This window comes from Ipomoea nil, unplaced genomic scaffold (assembly GCF_001879475.1).
Source record: "Ipomoea nil cultivar Tokyo-kokei standard unplaced genomic scaffold, Asagao_1.1 scaffold2387, whole genome shotgun sequence".
Taxonomy (NCBI): Eukaryota; Viridiplantae; Streptophyta; class Magnoliopsida; order Solanales; family Convolvulaceae; genus Ipomoea; species Ipomoea nil.
The window spans coordinates 157,967-173,808 of NW_017618815.1; the positions used below are offsets into that span (position 1 = coordinate 157,967).

The 15,842-nt window shown below is 54.3% G+C and overlaps 1 protein-coding gene across 1 annotated transcript; it reads right to left on the minus strand.

Moving 5' to 3' along the window:
* Positions 1-10,075: 10,075 nt before the first annotated feature.
* LOC109152120 (histone-lysine N-methyltransferase SETD1A-like) lies at positions 10,076-12,346 on the minus strand. The gene is made up of 3 exons (XM_019299694.1): positions 11,896-12,346; positions 10,729-11,144; positions 10,076-10,648 (listed from the first exon to the last, which is right to left on the minus strand). The coding sequence occupies exons 1-3, from the start codon at positions 12,344-12,346 to the stop codon at positions 10,076-10,078; spliced, it is 1,440 nt and encodes a 479-aa protein (XP_019155239.1).
* Between the last annotated feature and the right edge of the window lie 3,496 nt (positions 12,347-15,842).

Genomic DNA, 15,842 nt, shown 5'->3' on the forward strand with positions numbered 1-15,842 from the left:
ATCTCATCAAACTCCCCCATCCCGATCGAGATGGCCCTGACAAGAGTAAGCACTGTGCTTACCATCGATGCGCCGGGCATGACACCGAGGAGTGTACCCACTTACGCCAATTGTTGGAAGATCTGCTCAACCTGGGAAAATTGGACAAGTGTGTGGGGAAGAGAGAGGACAACAAGAAGAATACCGATCGGAGGGATCACAGGCGTTCTCATCACCGCTCCGATCGGTCAGGTCAGGACCGAAGAGACGATCGAAGGGACGATCGTCATGATGACCGACGGGACCCTGACCCTCCGTCCGGTAGCCGCCCGTCTGGAAAGCCTACCATCCATGTCATTTTTGGTGGACTGGAAGATGCTTCCCGACCGCGGACTAATTGCCCGGTCGCTATAGTGGATTCCCGGGAGACCGGGAAGAGGCAGAAGATGGAACCAATAACCTTCACCCTCGAGGACCAACCTACCAGCAGTGACCACGGCATGGAGGCGCTCGTGGTCACGATTGACGTTAAGGGGACGGACGTCCAAAGGGTTATGGTGGACACGGGCAGCAGCGTGAACGTCCTTTACTTGGACGTCTTCGAGAAGCTTGGCCTCGACAGGAAGGAGCTGACTCCGGTCGGTGTACCACTGTCAGGATTTACCGGGGCTCTTATTTACCCCGAGGGAAAGGTAACGCTCCCGGTCGAGATCGACGCGCCTCCAAAGTCGATCAGGACGGAGCTGGAATTTGTTGTGGTCAACCTCCATTGCGTCCACAACATTATCTTGGGCCGACCCGCCATTATGAAGATCGGTGGGATAATTTCTATGCCCCACCTGTGCATGAAATTCCCCACCCCTAATGGGGTCGGCGTGGTCCGCGGCGATGTCCAAACCGCCCGGAAGTGTTACACCCGAGCGGTCAACAGACGAGATTCCGGACCCTCTTCCCGGGTGAATACCATAGCCAAAGAGGAGGCTAAGGAACGGAAGGAGCAGCCTAAGCCTTCCGAGGAAATAGAAGAAGTTCCCCTGTCCGAGGACCGCCCGGATAGGAAGATCAAGATCGGCCGAGCCCTCACCCCCGAGCTTCGAGCGGAAGTTTTGGCCATACTCCGGGAGTATGCTGATATCTTTGCGTGGGGGCCTGAAGACATGCCCGGGATCGATCGATCGGTCATCTGTCACAAATTGGCCGTCGATCCCTCAGCAAAGCCGGTCGTGCAGAGGACACGACACCTTTCCTCCGATCGCCGCGAATTTGTCAGAGAAGAAGTCAAAAAGATGGCGGCGATCGAGCACATCCGGCCGGTGGTCTATCCCGAGTGGGTGGCAAATATCGTTCTTGTTCCTAAGCCCCCAGCATGGAGGATGTGCATCGATTTTACGGACCTCAACAAGGTCTGTCCGCTCGACCCGTATCCTCTACCGAGCATTCACCAGATGGTCGACGAGACGGCCGGGGCCGAATTAATGAGCTTCATGGATGCCTTCAAGGGGTACCATCAGATCATGATGCGATGGAGGCACCAGCTCAGGCCGTCCAAGCGGAGGACCCTGAAGAAGTTGCCCGAGCGGTAGCTTTTGATCGTCTTCGACCGGAGATGCGCCAGCGTTTGGGACCCCAAGACCCGAACCGCGGGCAAGAAGACGTACAGATGCAGGAGGCTAGTCAGGAGGCTTCATCTGGGTATAGCGGGTCGAGATCTCCCCGACGGCGACGCGCTCGGGATACAGCCCAAGCCGCTCAAGCCGCCGAGCTCAACGAAACCCGAGGATTACTCTATAACCTCCAGGCGGAAGTTGCGCAGCTCAGGAATGCGTACCCTGCAACCCCCCCGGTCAACCAATCGACCCTGCACCAGACGCCTTTCACAGCAGCGGTAATGGCCCAGCCTTACCCGCTTGACTTAAAGGTCTCTGGAGAGAAGAGTTATGACGGACGGGCAGATCCTGAGGCCCACGTGAATGATTTTTTCAGCAACATGATGCTGAAGGGCGTTTCGGACGCCGTGATGTGCAGGGCCTTCTACTCGACCCTCACCGGTCGGGCAGCAGAGTGGTTCCGAACCCTGCAACCGGGCTCGATCGATAAATTTGAGACCCTGGCGATCAAATTTGTAAGGAAGTTCATCATTTCCAAAGTGGTGAGAAAGTCCTACATGTATCTTGAGAAGGCCAAGCAGCTAGAAGGGGAAAGCTTGACCGATTTCCTCATCAAGTGGAAGGCGGCGGTTGGAGAGGTCGAGCCTATGGATGATGCGACCGCCACCCATATGCTTCACATATCTCTCCGGGCGGGACATTTGTATCAAGACTTCATCCTACACCCCCCGACCAGTTACGAGGAGGCCCTTCGGAGGGTCACAGACTATGCCAACGCCGGCGAAGCGAACGCCGTAAAGCGCTTGCAGGAGGTCGGCTCTTTGTCCCGTAAACCGGCCGGTCGGGCGGAACATCGGTCGGGAGATGACAACCCCCGATCCCGCACCAGGCCTGGCGAGTTTACGGCCTTGAACCGATCCGCAGCGGAGGCCATGCAATACGCCCAGTCCTGCAATCTCATCAAACTCCCCCATCCCGATCGAGACGGCCCTGACAAGAGTAAGCACTGTGCTTACCATCGATGCGCCGGGCATGACACCGAGGAGTGTACCCACTTACGCCAATTGTTGGAAGATCTGCTCAACCTGGGAAAATTGGACAAGTGTGTGGGGAAGAGAGAGGACAACAAGAAGAATACCGATCGGAGGGATCACAGGCGTTCTCATCACCGCTCCGATCGGTCAGGTCAGGACCGAAGAGACGATCGAAGGGACGATCGTCATGATGACCGACGGGACCCTGACCCTCCGTCCGGTAGCCGCCCGTCTGGAAAGCCTACCATCCATGTCATTTTTGGTGGACTGGAAGATGCTTCCCGACCGCGGACTAATTGCCCGGTCGCTATAGTGGATTCCCGGGAGACCGGGAAGAGGCAGAAGATGGAACCAATAACCTTCACCCTCGAGGACCAACCTACCAGCAGTGACCACGGCATGGAGGCGCTCGTGGTCACGATTGACGTTAAGGGGACGGACGTCCAAAGGGTTATGGTGGACACGGGCAGCAGCGTGAACGTCCTTTACTTGGACGTCTTCGAGAAGCTTGGCCTCGACAGGAAGGAGCTGACTCCGGTCGGTGTACCACTGTCAGGATTTACCGGGGCTCTTATTTACCCCGAGGGAAAGGTAACGCTCCCGGTCGAGATCGACGCGCCTCCAAAGTCGATCAGGACGGAGCTGGAATTTGTTGTGGTCAACCTCCATTGCGTCCACAACATTATCTTGGGCCGACCCGCCATTATGAAGATCGGTGGGATAATTTCTATGCCCCACCTGTGCATGAAATTCCCCACCCCTAATGGGGTCGGCGTGGTCCGCGGCGATGTCCAAACCGCCCGGAAGTGTTACACCCGAGCGGTCAACAGACGAGATTCCGGACCCTCTTCCCGGGTGAATACCATAGCCAAAGAGGAGGCTAAGGAACGGAAGGAGCAGCCTAAGCCTTCCGAGGAAATAGAAGAAGTTCCCCTGTCCGAGGACCGCCCGGATAGGAAGATCAAGATCGGCCGAGCCCTCACCCCCGAGCTTCGAGCGGAAGTTTTGGCCATACTCCGGGAGTATGCTGATATCTTTGCGTGGGGGCCTGAAGACATGCCCGGGATCGATCGATCGGTCATCTGTCACAAATTGGCCGTCGATCCCTCAGCAAAGCCGGTCGTGCAGAGGACACGACACCTTTCCTCCGATCGCCGCGAATTTGTCAGAGAAGAAGTCAAAAAGATGGCGGCGATCGAGCACATCCGGCCGGTGGTCTATCCCGAGTGGGTGGCAAATATCGTTCTTGTTCCTAAGCCCCCAGCATGGAGGATGTGCATCGATTTTACGGACCTCAACAAGGTCTGTCCGCTCGACCCGTATCCTCTACCGAGCATTCACCAGATGGTCGACGAGACGGCCGGGGCCGAATTAATGAGCTTCATGGATGCCTTCAAGGGGTACCATCAGATCATGATGCGATGGAGGCACCAGCTCAGGCCGTCCAAGCGGAGGACCCTGAAGAAGTTGCCCGAGCGGTAGCTTTTGATCGTCTTCGACCGGAGATGCGCCAGCGTTTGGGACCCCAAGACCCGAACCGCGGGCAAGAAGACGTACAGATGCAGGAGGCTAGTCAGGAGGCTTCATCTGGGTATAGCGGGTCGAGATCTCCCCGACGGCGACGCGCTCGGGATACAGCCCAAGCCGCTCAAGCCGCCGAGCTCAACGAAACCCGAGGATTACTCTATAACCTCCAGGCGGAAGTTGCGCAGCTCAGGAATGCGTACCCTGCAACCCCCCCGGTCAACCAATCGACCCTGCACCAGACGCCTTTCACAGCAGCGGTAATGGCCCAGCCTTACCCGCTTGACTTAAAGGTCTCTGGAGAGAAGAGTTATGACGGACGGGCAGATCCTGAGGCCCACGTGAATGATTTTTTCAGCAACATGATGCTGAAGGGCGTTTCGGACGCCGTGATGTGCAGGGCCTTCTACTCGACCCTCACCGGTCGGGCAGCAGAGTGGTTCCGAACCCTGCAACCGGGCTCGATCGATAAATTTGAGACCCTGGCGATCAAATTTGTAAGGAAGTTCATCATTTCCAAAGTGGTGAGAAAGTCCTACATGTATCTTGAGAAGGCCAAGCAGCTAGAAGGGGAAAGCTTGACCGATTTCCTCATCAAGTGGAAGGCGGCGGTTGGAGAGGTCGAGCCTATGGATGATGCGACCGCCACCCATATGCTTCACATATCTCTCCGGGCGGGACATTTGTATCAAGACTTCATCCTACACCCCCCGACCAGTTACGAGGAGGCCCTTCGGAGGGTCACAGACTATGCCAACGCCGGCGAAGCGAACGCCGTAAAGCGCTTGCAGGAGGTCGGCTCTTTGTCCCGTAAACCGGCCGGTCGGGCGGAACATCGGTCGGGAGATGACAACCCCCGATCCCGCACCAGGCCTGGCGAGTTTACGGCCTTGAACCGATCCGCAGCGGAGGCCATGCAATACGCCCAGTCCTGCAATCTCATCAAACTCCCCCATCCCGATCGAGACGGCCCTGACAAGAGTAAGCACTGTGCTTACCATCGATGCGCCGGGCATGACACCGAGGAGTGTACCCACTTACGCCAATTGTTGGAAGATCTGCTCAACCTGGGAAAATTGGACAAGTGTGTGGGGAAGAGAGAGGACAACAAGAAGAATACCGATCGGAGGGATCACAGGCGTTCTCATCACCGCTCCGATCGGTCAGGTCAGGACCGAAGAGACGATCGAAGGGACGATCGTCATGATGACCGACGGGACCCTGACCCTCCGTCCGGTAGCCGCCCGTCCGGAAAGCCTACCATCCACGTCATTTTTGGTGGACTGGAAGATGCTTCCCGACCGCGGACTAATTGCCCGGTCGCTATAGTGGATTCCCGGGAGACCGGGAAGAGGCAGAAGATGGAACCAATAGCCTTCACCCTCGAGGACCAACCTACCAGCAGTGACCACGGCATGGAGGCGCTCGTGGTCACGATTGACGTTAAGGGGACGGACGTCCAAAGGGTTATGGTGGACACGGGCAGCAGCGTGAACGTCCTTTACTTGGACGTCTTCGAGAAGCTTGGCCTCGACAGGAAGGAGCTGACTCCGGTCGGTGTACCACTGTCAGGATTTACCGGGGCTCTTATTTACCCCGAGGGAAAAGTAACGCTCCCGGTCGAGATCGGCGCGCCTCCAAAGTCGATCAGGACGGAGCTGGAATTTGTTGTGGTCAACCTCCATTGCGTCCACAACATTATCTTGGGCCGACCCGCCATTATGAAGATCGGTGGGATAATTTCTATGCCCCACCTGTGCATGAAATTCCCCACCCCTAATGGGGTCGGCGTGGTCCGCGGCGATGTCCAAACCGCCCGGAAGTGTTACACCCGAGCGGTCAACAGACGAGATTCCGGACCCTCTTCCCGGGTGAATACCATAGCCAAAGAGGAGGCTAAGGAACGGAAGGAGCAGCCTAAGCCTTCCGAGGAAATAGAAGAAGTTCCCCTGTCCGAGGACCGCCCGGATAGGAAGATCAAGATCGGCCGAGCCCTCACCCCGAGCTTCGAGCGGAAGTTTTGGCCATACTCCGGGAGTATGCTGATATCTTTGCGTGGGGGCCTGAAGACATGCCCGGGATCGATCGATCGGTCATCTGTCACAAATTGGCCGTCGATCCCTCAGCAAAGCCGGTCGTGCAGAGGACACGACACCTTTCCTCCGATCGCCGCGAATTTGTCAGAGAAGAAGTCAAAAAGATGGCGGCAATCGAGCACATCCAGCCGGTGGTCTATCCCGAGTGGGTGGCAAATATCGTTCTTGTTCCTAAGCCCCCAGCATGGAGGATGTGCATCGATTTTACGGACCTCAACAAGGCCTGTCCGCTCGACCCGTATCCTCTACCGAGCATTCACCAGATGGTCGACGAGACGGCCGGGGCCGAATTAATGAGCTTCATGGATGCCTTCAAGGGGTACCATCAGATCATGATGCACCATGAAGATGAGAGCAAGACAGCCTTCGTGACCCCGGACGGGCTGTATTGTTACCGAGTGATGCCATTCGGCCTCCGGAACGCAGGAGCGACCTACCAGAGGATGGTCAACATGCTCTTTGCCGATCTACTGGGCCGAACGATGGAAGCTTACATCGATGACATGCTGGTCAAGAGTCGGGACCGATCCGACCACACTCGGGACCTCCGGGAGTGCTTCCAGATCATGAGAAAGTACCAGTTGCGGCTGAACCCGACCAAGTGCACATTCGCGGTTCAAACCGGCAAGTTCCTCGGCTATATGATGACCAAGAGAGGAATTGAGCCCAACCCGGCCAAAGTAAAAGCGATTCTGGACATGCAACCACCTTCCACCGTTCGGGAAGTCCAGCAATTGACCGGTCGGTTGGCAGCCCTTAGCCGGTTCCTCTCCAAGCTCGCCGAGCGCGCTTTACCTTTTTTCAAGGTATTGCGGAAGGTTAATGGATTCGTCTGGGACGAAGAATGTCGGGCGGCTTTTGATGAGCTGAAGGAATATCTCATGTCACCGATCGTGCTCTCAAAGCCCGAGCTCGGAGAAGAGCTAGACGTGTACCTCGCCGTGTCCGATCGCGCAGTAAGCGCAGTGTTGTGCCGAACCGATCCGGAAGGGGTCCAGCGACCGGTGTACTATGTAAGCCACGCGCTACATGGTCCCGAGCTCCGGTACTCCCGGCTAGAGAAGGTCGTCTACGCCTTATACATTGCCGCGAAGAAGTTGGCTCCCTACTTCCAAGGTCGAGCAATTCGCGTGTTGACCGATCAGCCGATCGGGCCAGTCCTCCGAACCGCTTCATCATCCGGCCGCTTAGTCAAGTGGGCGTTAATGCTGACACAATACGCGATCGAATACCGACCAAGACCAGCTATCAAAGGTCAAGCTCTTGCTGATTTCTTGGTCGAGTGCACCGCCCGGGATATCCGACCTCCCGAGGTTGCGGATCCCGAGGCCGAGTGGTGGTCGTTGGCTACTGATGGGTCAAGTAGCAAGAAGGGAGCAGGAGGAGGAGTGGTGGTCACGAGCCCGGAAGGATTCAAGGTTTATTTTGCTCTCATGTACCAGTTCCACCCGACCAATAACGAAGCCGAGTACGAAGCATTTGTTAATGGCTTACAGTGCGCTCGGGACTTGGGGGCTGAATACATCCGAGCTCAGACAGATTCCGCGCTCGTGGTCGGACAAGTTCTCGGGGATTATGAAGTCAATGGAGAGCGTTTGCAGCTGTACCGAGACCTTGCTATGGAGAAGCTTGCTCAGTTTCGGGGGTATACCGTCCGACATATACCCCGATTGGATAATGCCGACGCAGATATTTTATCTAAATTGGCTCAAGATGCCCCGGAACACATGTCGAAGATAGCTCGGATTTTGATGATCCCGAGACACAGCATTCATCGTCTACCGGTTAACCCAATCCAACCGGTAGAAGACAATTGGATCACCGATCTGAAGGAGTACCTCGAGCACGGTCGCCTCCCAGACGACCCAAAGCGTGCTCGGAAGGCCAAGCTTAGAGCCCCAAGGTTCCAAGTTTTGGACGGTCGTCTCTACAGGCGATCGTATGGAGGCCCTCTGATGCGTTGCTTGACCGCATTTGAGGCCGATTTAGTCATGAAGAAATTGCACTCGGGAATTTGCTCTTCACATCAAGGAGGCCGATCCCTGGCCCGTCGTATCATGCTGATCGGGTACTATTGGCCGTCCCTCCAGCTGGACTGTGAAAAGTTAGCTCGGGAATGTGAGACGTGCCAACTGTTCGCCCGGATGCCTGGACGACCGGCAACCTTCTATCAGCCAGTCACGACCGCAATTCCTTTCGCTAGGTGGGGGGTAGACATATTGGGCCCCTTCCCTCAGCTTTCCGGTCGGAGAAAATTCGTGATCGTCGCCATCGATTACTTCTCCAAGTGGATAGAAGCCGAGCCTTTAGCCACGATCACCTCTCAGCAATGTGCTCGTTTCCTTTGGCGAAATGTGATTTCCCGCTTTGGTGTGCCCGTGCATCTCATCAGCGACAACGGCCGCCAATTCGTAAGCCAGTATTTCCAGAACTTTTTGGCCACGATCGGGACAACTCACGTTCGGTCGTCGGTGGCTTACCCGTAGGGAAACGGTCAAGTAGAGAACGCGAACCGGACGATTTTGGAAGGTCTGAAAAAGAAATTACACTCGGCCGGTCGTAGTTGGGCCGATGAGTTGCCATATGTCTTATGGACTTATCGGACGACCCCGAGGGAAGCTACTTTGGAGACCCCTTTCGCCCTGGTTTATGGAGCTGAAGCCCGACTCCCGATCGAGGCTTGGATCCCGGCCGATCGAGAGAGAACCTACAATGCGGAGGAAAACGAACATACGATGGCTGTGGATCTCGATGCGGTCGAGGAAAAACGAGAGCTAGCCGCTCGGCGCATGGCCGAATACCAGAAGCGTGTTAAGAGTTCTAAAGACGTTCGGGTCCACCCTCGTTATTTTCAGGTTGGAGATTACGTTCTACGACGAAGGGAGGCCAGTCAACCTTCGGAGGGCGGAAAGCTAGCTCAGAACTGGGAAGGGCCGTATATCGTTAGCGCGGTCATACGGCCGGGTACGTACCGGCTGGAGACGACAACCGGTCGGGTAGTCGAGGGGACTTGGAATTCCGAGCACCTCGTTATGTTTAGGCATTAAGCCTATTTTTTGTAATCTTTTGACGAAGCGGGGGCTTGACCTGCGAGTAGGTCCCGGTCGTCGGTTGTAATTAAGCTTTATGGTTGTAAATATTTGTTTAACCGCCTGCGAGCGGGAAGGTTTTAGTGTATATACGATCGGTGATTGCTTGACCGCTTGCATGCGGCGGCCCGGTCGGTCATTTTCTTTACCTTCGGTGCACGCAGATCAATTTATCTTCAAGCTACACCGACCGGGCGAATTTATCGACCGGTCAGACGCGCTCCACATCGGCAGACATTCGAGTCACGCCACCGGTCGGGGAAGCCAGGAGCACACAGCATAATTCCCCGATCTGATCACTTCTTGTCCACTATTGCACTCACTCGTGCCATGAGAGCACAATAGTGTGGGGGCTGGGATGAAGGAAGTATTTACAGGCCCGTCGTTCGGAAGTATCCCGACCGTAGAGGCTTACTTATTTTCAAAAATTTTGACAAGGCCTGGAGACCGGGTAAACCCGATCAGGTTGGCCAGTTTGATGTCGAAATCTCGGATGCACGACCGGGCCATAAAGCCATAAGGTCGGGCGTCGAACGGATCGAGTAGTGCAGGACCGGGCCAAAAGGCCATAAGGTCGAGCATTAAGGGTCAGCATGTGCATGACTAAAAGTAAAAAAGCAGAAAGAAAGACGAACAATATAAGTTTAACAAAAACGAGTTTCATTGATTGAAAAGGAGTGCCCGGTACAAATTCGGGACCGGGCTCCCGATCAGCGCTCTTTTACAAAAAGAAGAAGAAACCTAGTCTACTTCTTCAATTCCCGAGCTCCGGCAGCTGCCTCCTTCCCGCTCGAAGTGGCCGCCGACGACGCCCCAGGCTCGGCCGCCTTTTCCTTGGGAGCGAAGGGGGAGGGGCCGGGGTCGGCTAGGTCCGGGGGTAAAGCCGACAGGACCAGCTGAAGATCCTCTCCGTCGAGAGCTTGCTCCAACCGGGTACGGGCCCGCTCAAGCATTTTGCGTTGCCCGGACTTGAACGCCCATCGGCCGAAGGAGACGATCAGGTCCTCTCCGACCTTAGTTCCCCGGGCCGCCGTGAGAAACGCTGAGCCCGACTCGCTGTCCTTGAAGACAGTCTGCACCAGCTCGCTCGGATTATCGAGCCGGGCCTTCAGCTCTTTCGCCTCCCCGATCGCCCGTTGGGCGACTTTCTCTGCGAGGACCCGGTCTTCCTCGCTCTTTTTCAGGCCCTTCTGGGCCTTCTCTAGCTCGGCCTGGATGTCCTTGATTTCCTTCAAGCGACGAGCGGCCGTTTTCTTGTGGTGGTCGGCTTCTTCGGCCAGCATGGCCCGACCTTGAAGGAGTTGGGCCGCTCGGGAAATCTGCAGTACAAGAAGATGTTCGGCGTTAGCCCGGTCGAAGACATTTGCATAAAAGAGAGAGTTAATGGAAGAGAGCTTACCTCGGCCAGATCGTAGCCAATCTTCTCGGCCACTTGGGTCGGGGTCATCTTCCCCAAATCCTCCCTAGCTGGCCCGGCGTTGCCGATCCGGGCCAGTATGGACGTAACGTCCCTTTCTCGCCCGACCGAAGGGCTCGGGCTGCGTTGTTCGCGGCGGCGTTTCATGCCGCCCACCTCGGTCACGCCTCGGTCGGGGACCTTCTCCTTGCCCTGGGCGACTTCCACCCGGGTGATCAGGACGTCGGAGGGCTCGACGATAAAGCCCTTGCCCGTCGTCACGGTCGAGGTACTTAGTGGTCGGGCCGAGGGGATCTCCTTTTCCCCGGCGGGCTTCGCCTTCGCCTTCTTCTTGCCACCAAGGGAGATCTTGGCGGGCGGGGGAAGGGGGGCATCTTCGTCACCGAACTCCGCCATAGCTGCAAACAAAGAAATCAAGTTAGTGTGATCGAGGCATAAAGTTAAGTCGGGAGGATTAGCTCGAGTTAAAACCTTTCTTCCTTCGCCTCGACGGTTTGGCGACCGTCACGCCCATCGGCACGGGCAGATATTTCTCCCGTAGTTCGTATGTAGGGGGCGGGAGTTTAGCCGCCTCAAGACTCTCGGCCGTTCGGAAGATTGTATACTCGTGCAGCTCGCTAGAGATCCGACTGACCGTCTCCTTGAGCGCTTGCGTCTCGTCCGGCACCACTTGTTTCCGAAAGTGGGTGCTCCAAGCGCGGTCAACCGGGAGAATCCAGGGGTCGTATTTGATGGAGAAAATCCTATTCTTCCACCCCTTGTTGTTCCCGGGCAGGCCTCTGATTGCGCACATGTCGGCTCGGGACTGTAACATCAAGAACCCGCCCCCGTAGCTGCCCGGGAGAACTTTGACCTGGTAGATGTAGTTGAACAACTCCATCGTACAGGCGGCCTCATGCCGAGCGCATATCTGCGGAAAGCAGGCGATGATCCGGTGCGAGTTGGGGCAAATCTGGGCCGGGACGACCCGGTAGTAGGCCAAGAAGGCGTTCAGGAGGGGGGTGAAGGGAATGGCGATCGGGGCCATCAGGGAGTCGTAATGCATCCCGATCCACTTGCCCCGATGCCGATCGATGACATTCCCTAACTTCCGGCTCGTGTCGAACTCTACCCGACCCCCGAGTTTCTCGGCAATCCTGGCCGCCTCACCTTTGGTCAGCCGGCTCATTTGCTGTTCGACATTCTCGCTGTTCAAGAACTCGAACACCACGACTGCGGGTGCGGCCGGCCCAGCAGCATCTTCCTCGGCCGACTCGGGAGTACTTTCCCGGACGCCTCGTCGTTGAACAGCTTCTGGGTGGTCCCCAACCACCCGGGTAGGCGTTTCCCTAACGCCTTCGGTTGGAGGTCCTTGTCTACCCGACGTAGTTCCTTCTTCTTCTTCTTCTTCGCCGGAACTCCCCGATCCGCTTGAGCTGGAGCTCGACGACCTGGAAGAGCTGGAGGACTTATCTTGTTCGGCGGCCCGCTCGGGGGTTGGAACCGATCGGTAGATAACCTCGGGGGAGTAGGACATGATGTCCACCTCCTCATCGCTGAGATGCTCGACCTCCTCGTCATAATCCGCGATCGAGGCATTCTGACTGTCAGAGTCTGTCATTTCGATCTACCTAGAGGTCGGTCGGGGTTAGTAAGGGACTTAAAATGTCCGGGACAGTTAGTTGGCCTAGCAGTTCTACCTAAAATGGAAGCATAAAGAAGAGAGAAGGGTTGAGAACTTACCGAATGGAGGAACTTTGCGGGGGAAAGCTTGAAGGTCCTTGCTCGACTGCCTTGTTAAGGTGCTCTGCTCGGGGCTCTCTGAGAGTACCGACTGAAGCAAAAGAGTGAGGAAAGTTCAAATGAGGGCCTCAAGGGCCTATTTATAGGAGAGCATTTACGCGGGAAACGAGCCCACTTGCTTGACACGACCTGCACTGATTCCGAGGCGACGGTTGCAGTCGCAGAGGCCGGCAGTGGCCGACACGTGGCAGGGAGGGGAATGACAACTGGCCGGTCGGTTTAGTGGCCGACGGTTGGGCTTCTTCACCCCGTCCCGTTTTTTCCCGGACGATCAAAAAGGCCAGGACTGGGGGGCTCTTGGTAGGGAATATCCCGACCGACATAGCTTCACCACGACCGAGATGCCTTTGTCCTTTTCTCTTTGTCTTTACAGGTAACAGGTCGGGCTCCTTGTGAAGAACCCGGTCGGGAGTTGCCCGAGCGACGGTGTCGACCGCCGAGCGGTAGCCCTTTGGCGAGAGAGCTGACGAAAGACACGTGGCGACTCTCTACGACGACAGACAGGGAACCCGGGAGGATGACACGTGGTGGCTACGTGGAGGACATGCCGAACGGCTGGAATTCTGTCCCCGGCATAGCGGCTATAACCTACAGTAGCTACAGTGTAAAGGACTTTTGGACGATCGATAGGTTGTTGTTAGAGAATCCCGACCGCAGCCAGTCGGTACTCAGAGCAACCAAGTAGATTGTACTTAGGGCCTCTACCGTGATCAATAAAGACATTTACTTGCTTTAATTGGTCTCGAGTTATTTCATATTGCTTACGTATAATTAGCAGTATCACTCCCATTAAGACATATAATGAAACAAGTAATTTAGGCCTTTAATTACTAGCATCAATAAAATATAGAACAAAATTGCAGAAGCTATATGTAACACCCCGGATTTTCAGGATATTTAAAACTTATGAAATAAAGGTGAAATCTTATTAAATCCCAAAACAGAATACAAGAGTACGGGGTGCTATGCCACACCTGAGCTAGAGAACTCAGGTGCACAGGCTAACTAACTAATGTTTCAATAATGTAAATGCGTAAACATGGCACGCAGGCCGAAGGGGAAACTAACTACTTCTACGTTCCAAGTTCTAGCGCGCTCCAGTGACTTACTCTTTTGTGCCTGAAAGCCAAATATATCTGTTCAGCGAGAGATGCTGGTAACCCACTCCAACGCGTTGAAATACATTACATATAGAGATATATATAGATATACGAAAACCATTTTAAAGCATGAAGATATATCCTGCGAGACTCTAGCTTTTAAAACCGGGAATGACTCGACAGATAAGGCTAGACACAAGCAACAGTTATAACAAGCGTATACAACCCACAACAGTCAAGACAGATAAAGCTGAGCACAATTAATAATCATAACCCAACATAAACAATCCCAGCATAAATCCCATAGTCACATCCCCCAATATACTCATAAACACAACTCGTCCATATCTCATCACATAGCACACTTTGTTGACGCCACAGGACCAATCGCATGCCCATACATGAGGGTCAGCGCATATAGCTCTGACACGGCCCCGCAGCACCCTGCCCCGTCTCACATTACGGAGGAGTCGATCGCAACCGACTAATGAACCGCAGTTCTATATAATATTTATATACCTGACCGGTCTTTACCAGCCTGGTTAACAGTTGGGATGGTTCTCAACCCATTCAACTGCCCGTATAGTGGACCTTTGTCCTATATAATATTTATATACCTGACCGGTCTTTACCAGCCTGGTTAACAGCCGGTATGGTTCTCAGCCCATTCGACTGCCCGTATAGTGGAACTTAGTCCTATATAATATTTATATACCTGACCGGTCTCTACCAGCCTAGTTAACAGCCGGTATGGTTCTCAGCCCACCCGACTGCTCGTATAGCCCGATTGATCTCAACCAAATCGGGGTAACACGCACACATAACACGTAGCAAGCACATGCAACCCACATTAACACATTGGGAAAGGGGAGAAAACGTATAACAAAACCTATGAGTGATCCTTCACATGCTAAGAATAGTTCTAAGGGGTTCATACACCTTTCACCTAGGTCAGCGGGATACCAATTCAACTAGCATGCAATATATAAGACTCATACAACCTACGAACGGTACCCGAAATACCAAACTAGACATAGGCACGACAGACGGAGTCCGTTGGGACACCACGGGGGTCGGGGAAACATCAAACGGGGAAGCCGAAACCCCGGGTTGGGGTATTTTCCAGCGGGTAGCCGGTGGGTGGGGGTCCACCCGCCGGCTGCCCGCCGGCGTGCACTGTTCCGGGCAGCGGGTGCCCGGCGTGCAGCTGCCCGCCCGCCGGCTGCCCGCTGCCGGGACTGCCCGACTTGGCCGCGGGTAGGTGGCGGGTCCCCTACCCCCACCTACCCCCCACTGGCTCTTTTCATCACAAAAACGCCCCGGGAACCATTGTGGAACCCGAAACCATGCTTAGACACTTTACAACGCAATTAACGATCAACACGTAGTCAATTAACGGATCAAATACGAGAAACGTACGACACATAAACTATCATGCTTTTCTAACATAATCGACACCCCAAACATGCGATTTCCCACCCGATACACCAAGAATGATATCATACGATATAACCTAGGGTTCTAATCACTTTTATACCCACAAGAATACGATTCGTCCTCCAATTACAAGATTCGGTGCAAATAACACATAAGCATCAAGAACGCCATACAATTATCAAGAATGACATATAAACATCAAGAACTCCACATAATCATCAAGAACATCATAATTATCAAGAATCTCCCAATATCAAGATCACCCGTGGGATTATCCCATCAATCATCAATAATAATATCGCAAATCATCAATACACAATAATATGGGGAAATCCTACGGGGGAATCATAGCTATGAAAATAGGTTTTGTTGAGACATGGGTTACCTCTTAGCCTTAATTAATTCCTTGGCTATGAAGGGTCTTTCTTTAAGCTTTCTTGCTTTCTTGATTTCTTCTAGGGGGATTCTTGGAGCTCTTTGGGGTGGTGGGCGTTATTCTTGTGGTGGGGGGTTTCTAGGTGCCCCTTAAGTCCCCTATTTATATATTTAGGAGTCCTAGTTAGGAACTAATATTATGAGCTTGCTAATTCTATTTCTTATGGGACTAAGGATTGGGTTTAGGGATAAGGGCCCGTGGACTATGGTGGGCCTTCCTAATTAATTATTGTGATTTAATTCTTTCTTTTGGGTAATTGATTAAATGATTTAATTGATCTTAGGGGTCGTAACACGGGGTGTTACACTCTCCCCCCCTTATCGGGAAGCTTCGTCCCCGAA

Coding starts and splice junctions, on each gene's coding strand:
- LOC109152120 (XM_019299694.1), bottom strand. CDS start 12,346: ATGACAGACTCTGACAGTCAGAATGCCTCGATCGCGGATTATGACGAG. Junction 11,145..11,895: donor AATGAGCCGGCTGACCAAAG/GTGAGGCGGCCA, acceptor CTTTGTTTGCAG/CTATGGCGGAGTTCGGTGAC. Junction 10,649..10,728: donor TTGGCTACGATCTGGCCGAG/GTAAGCTCTCTT, acceptor CTTGTACTGCAG/ATTTCCCGAGCGGCCCAACT.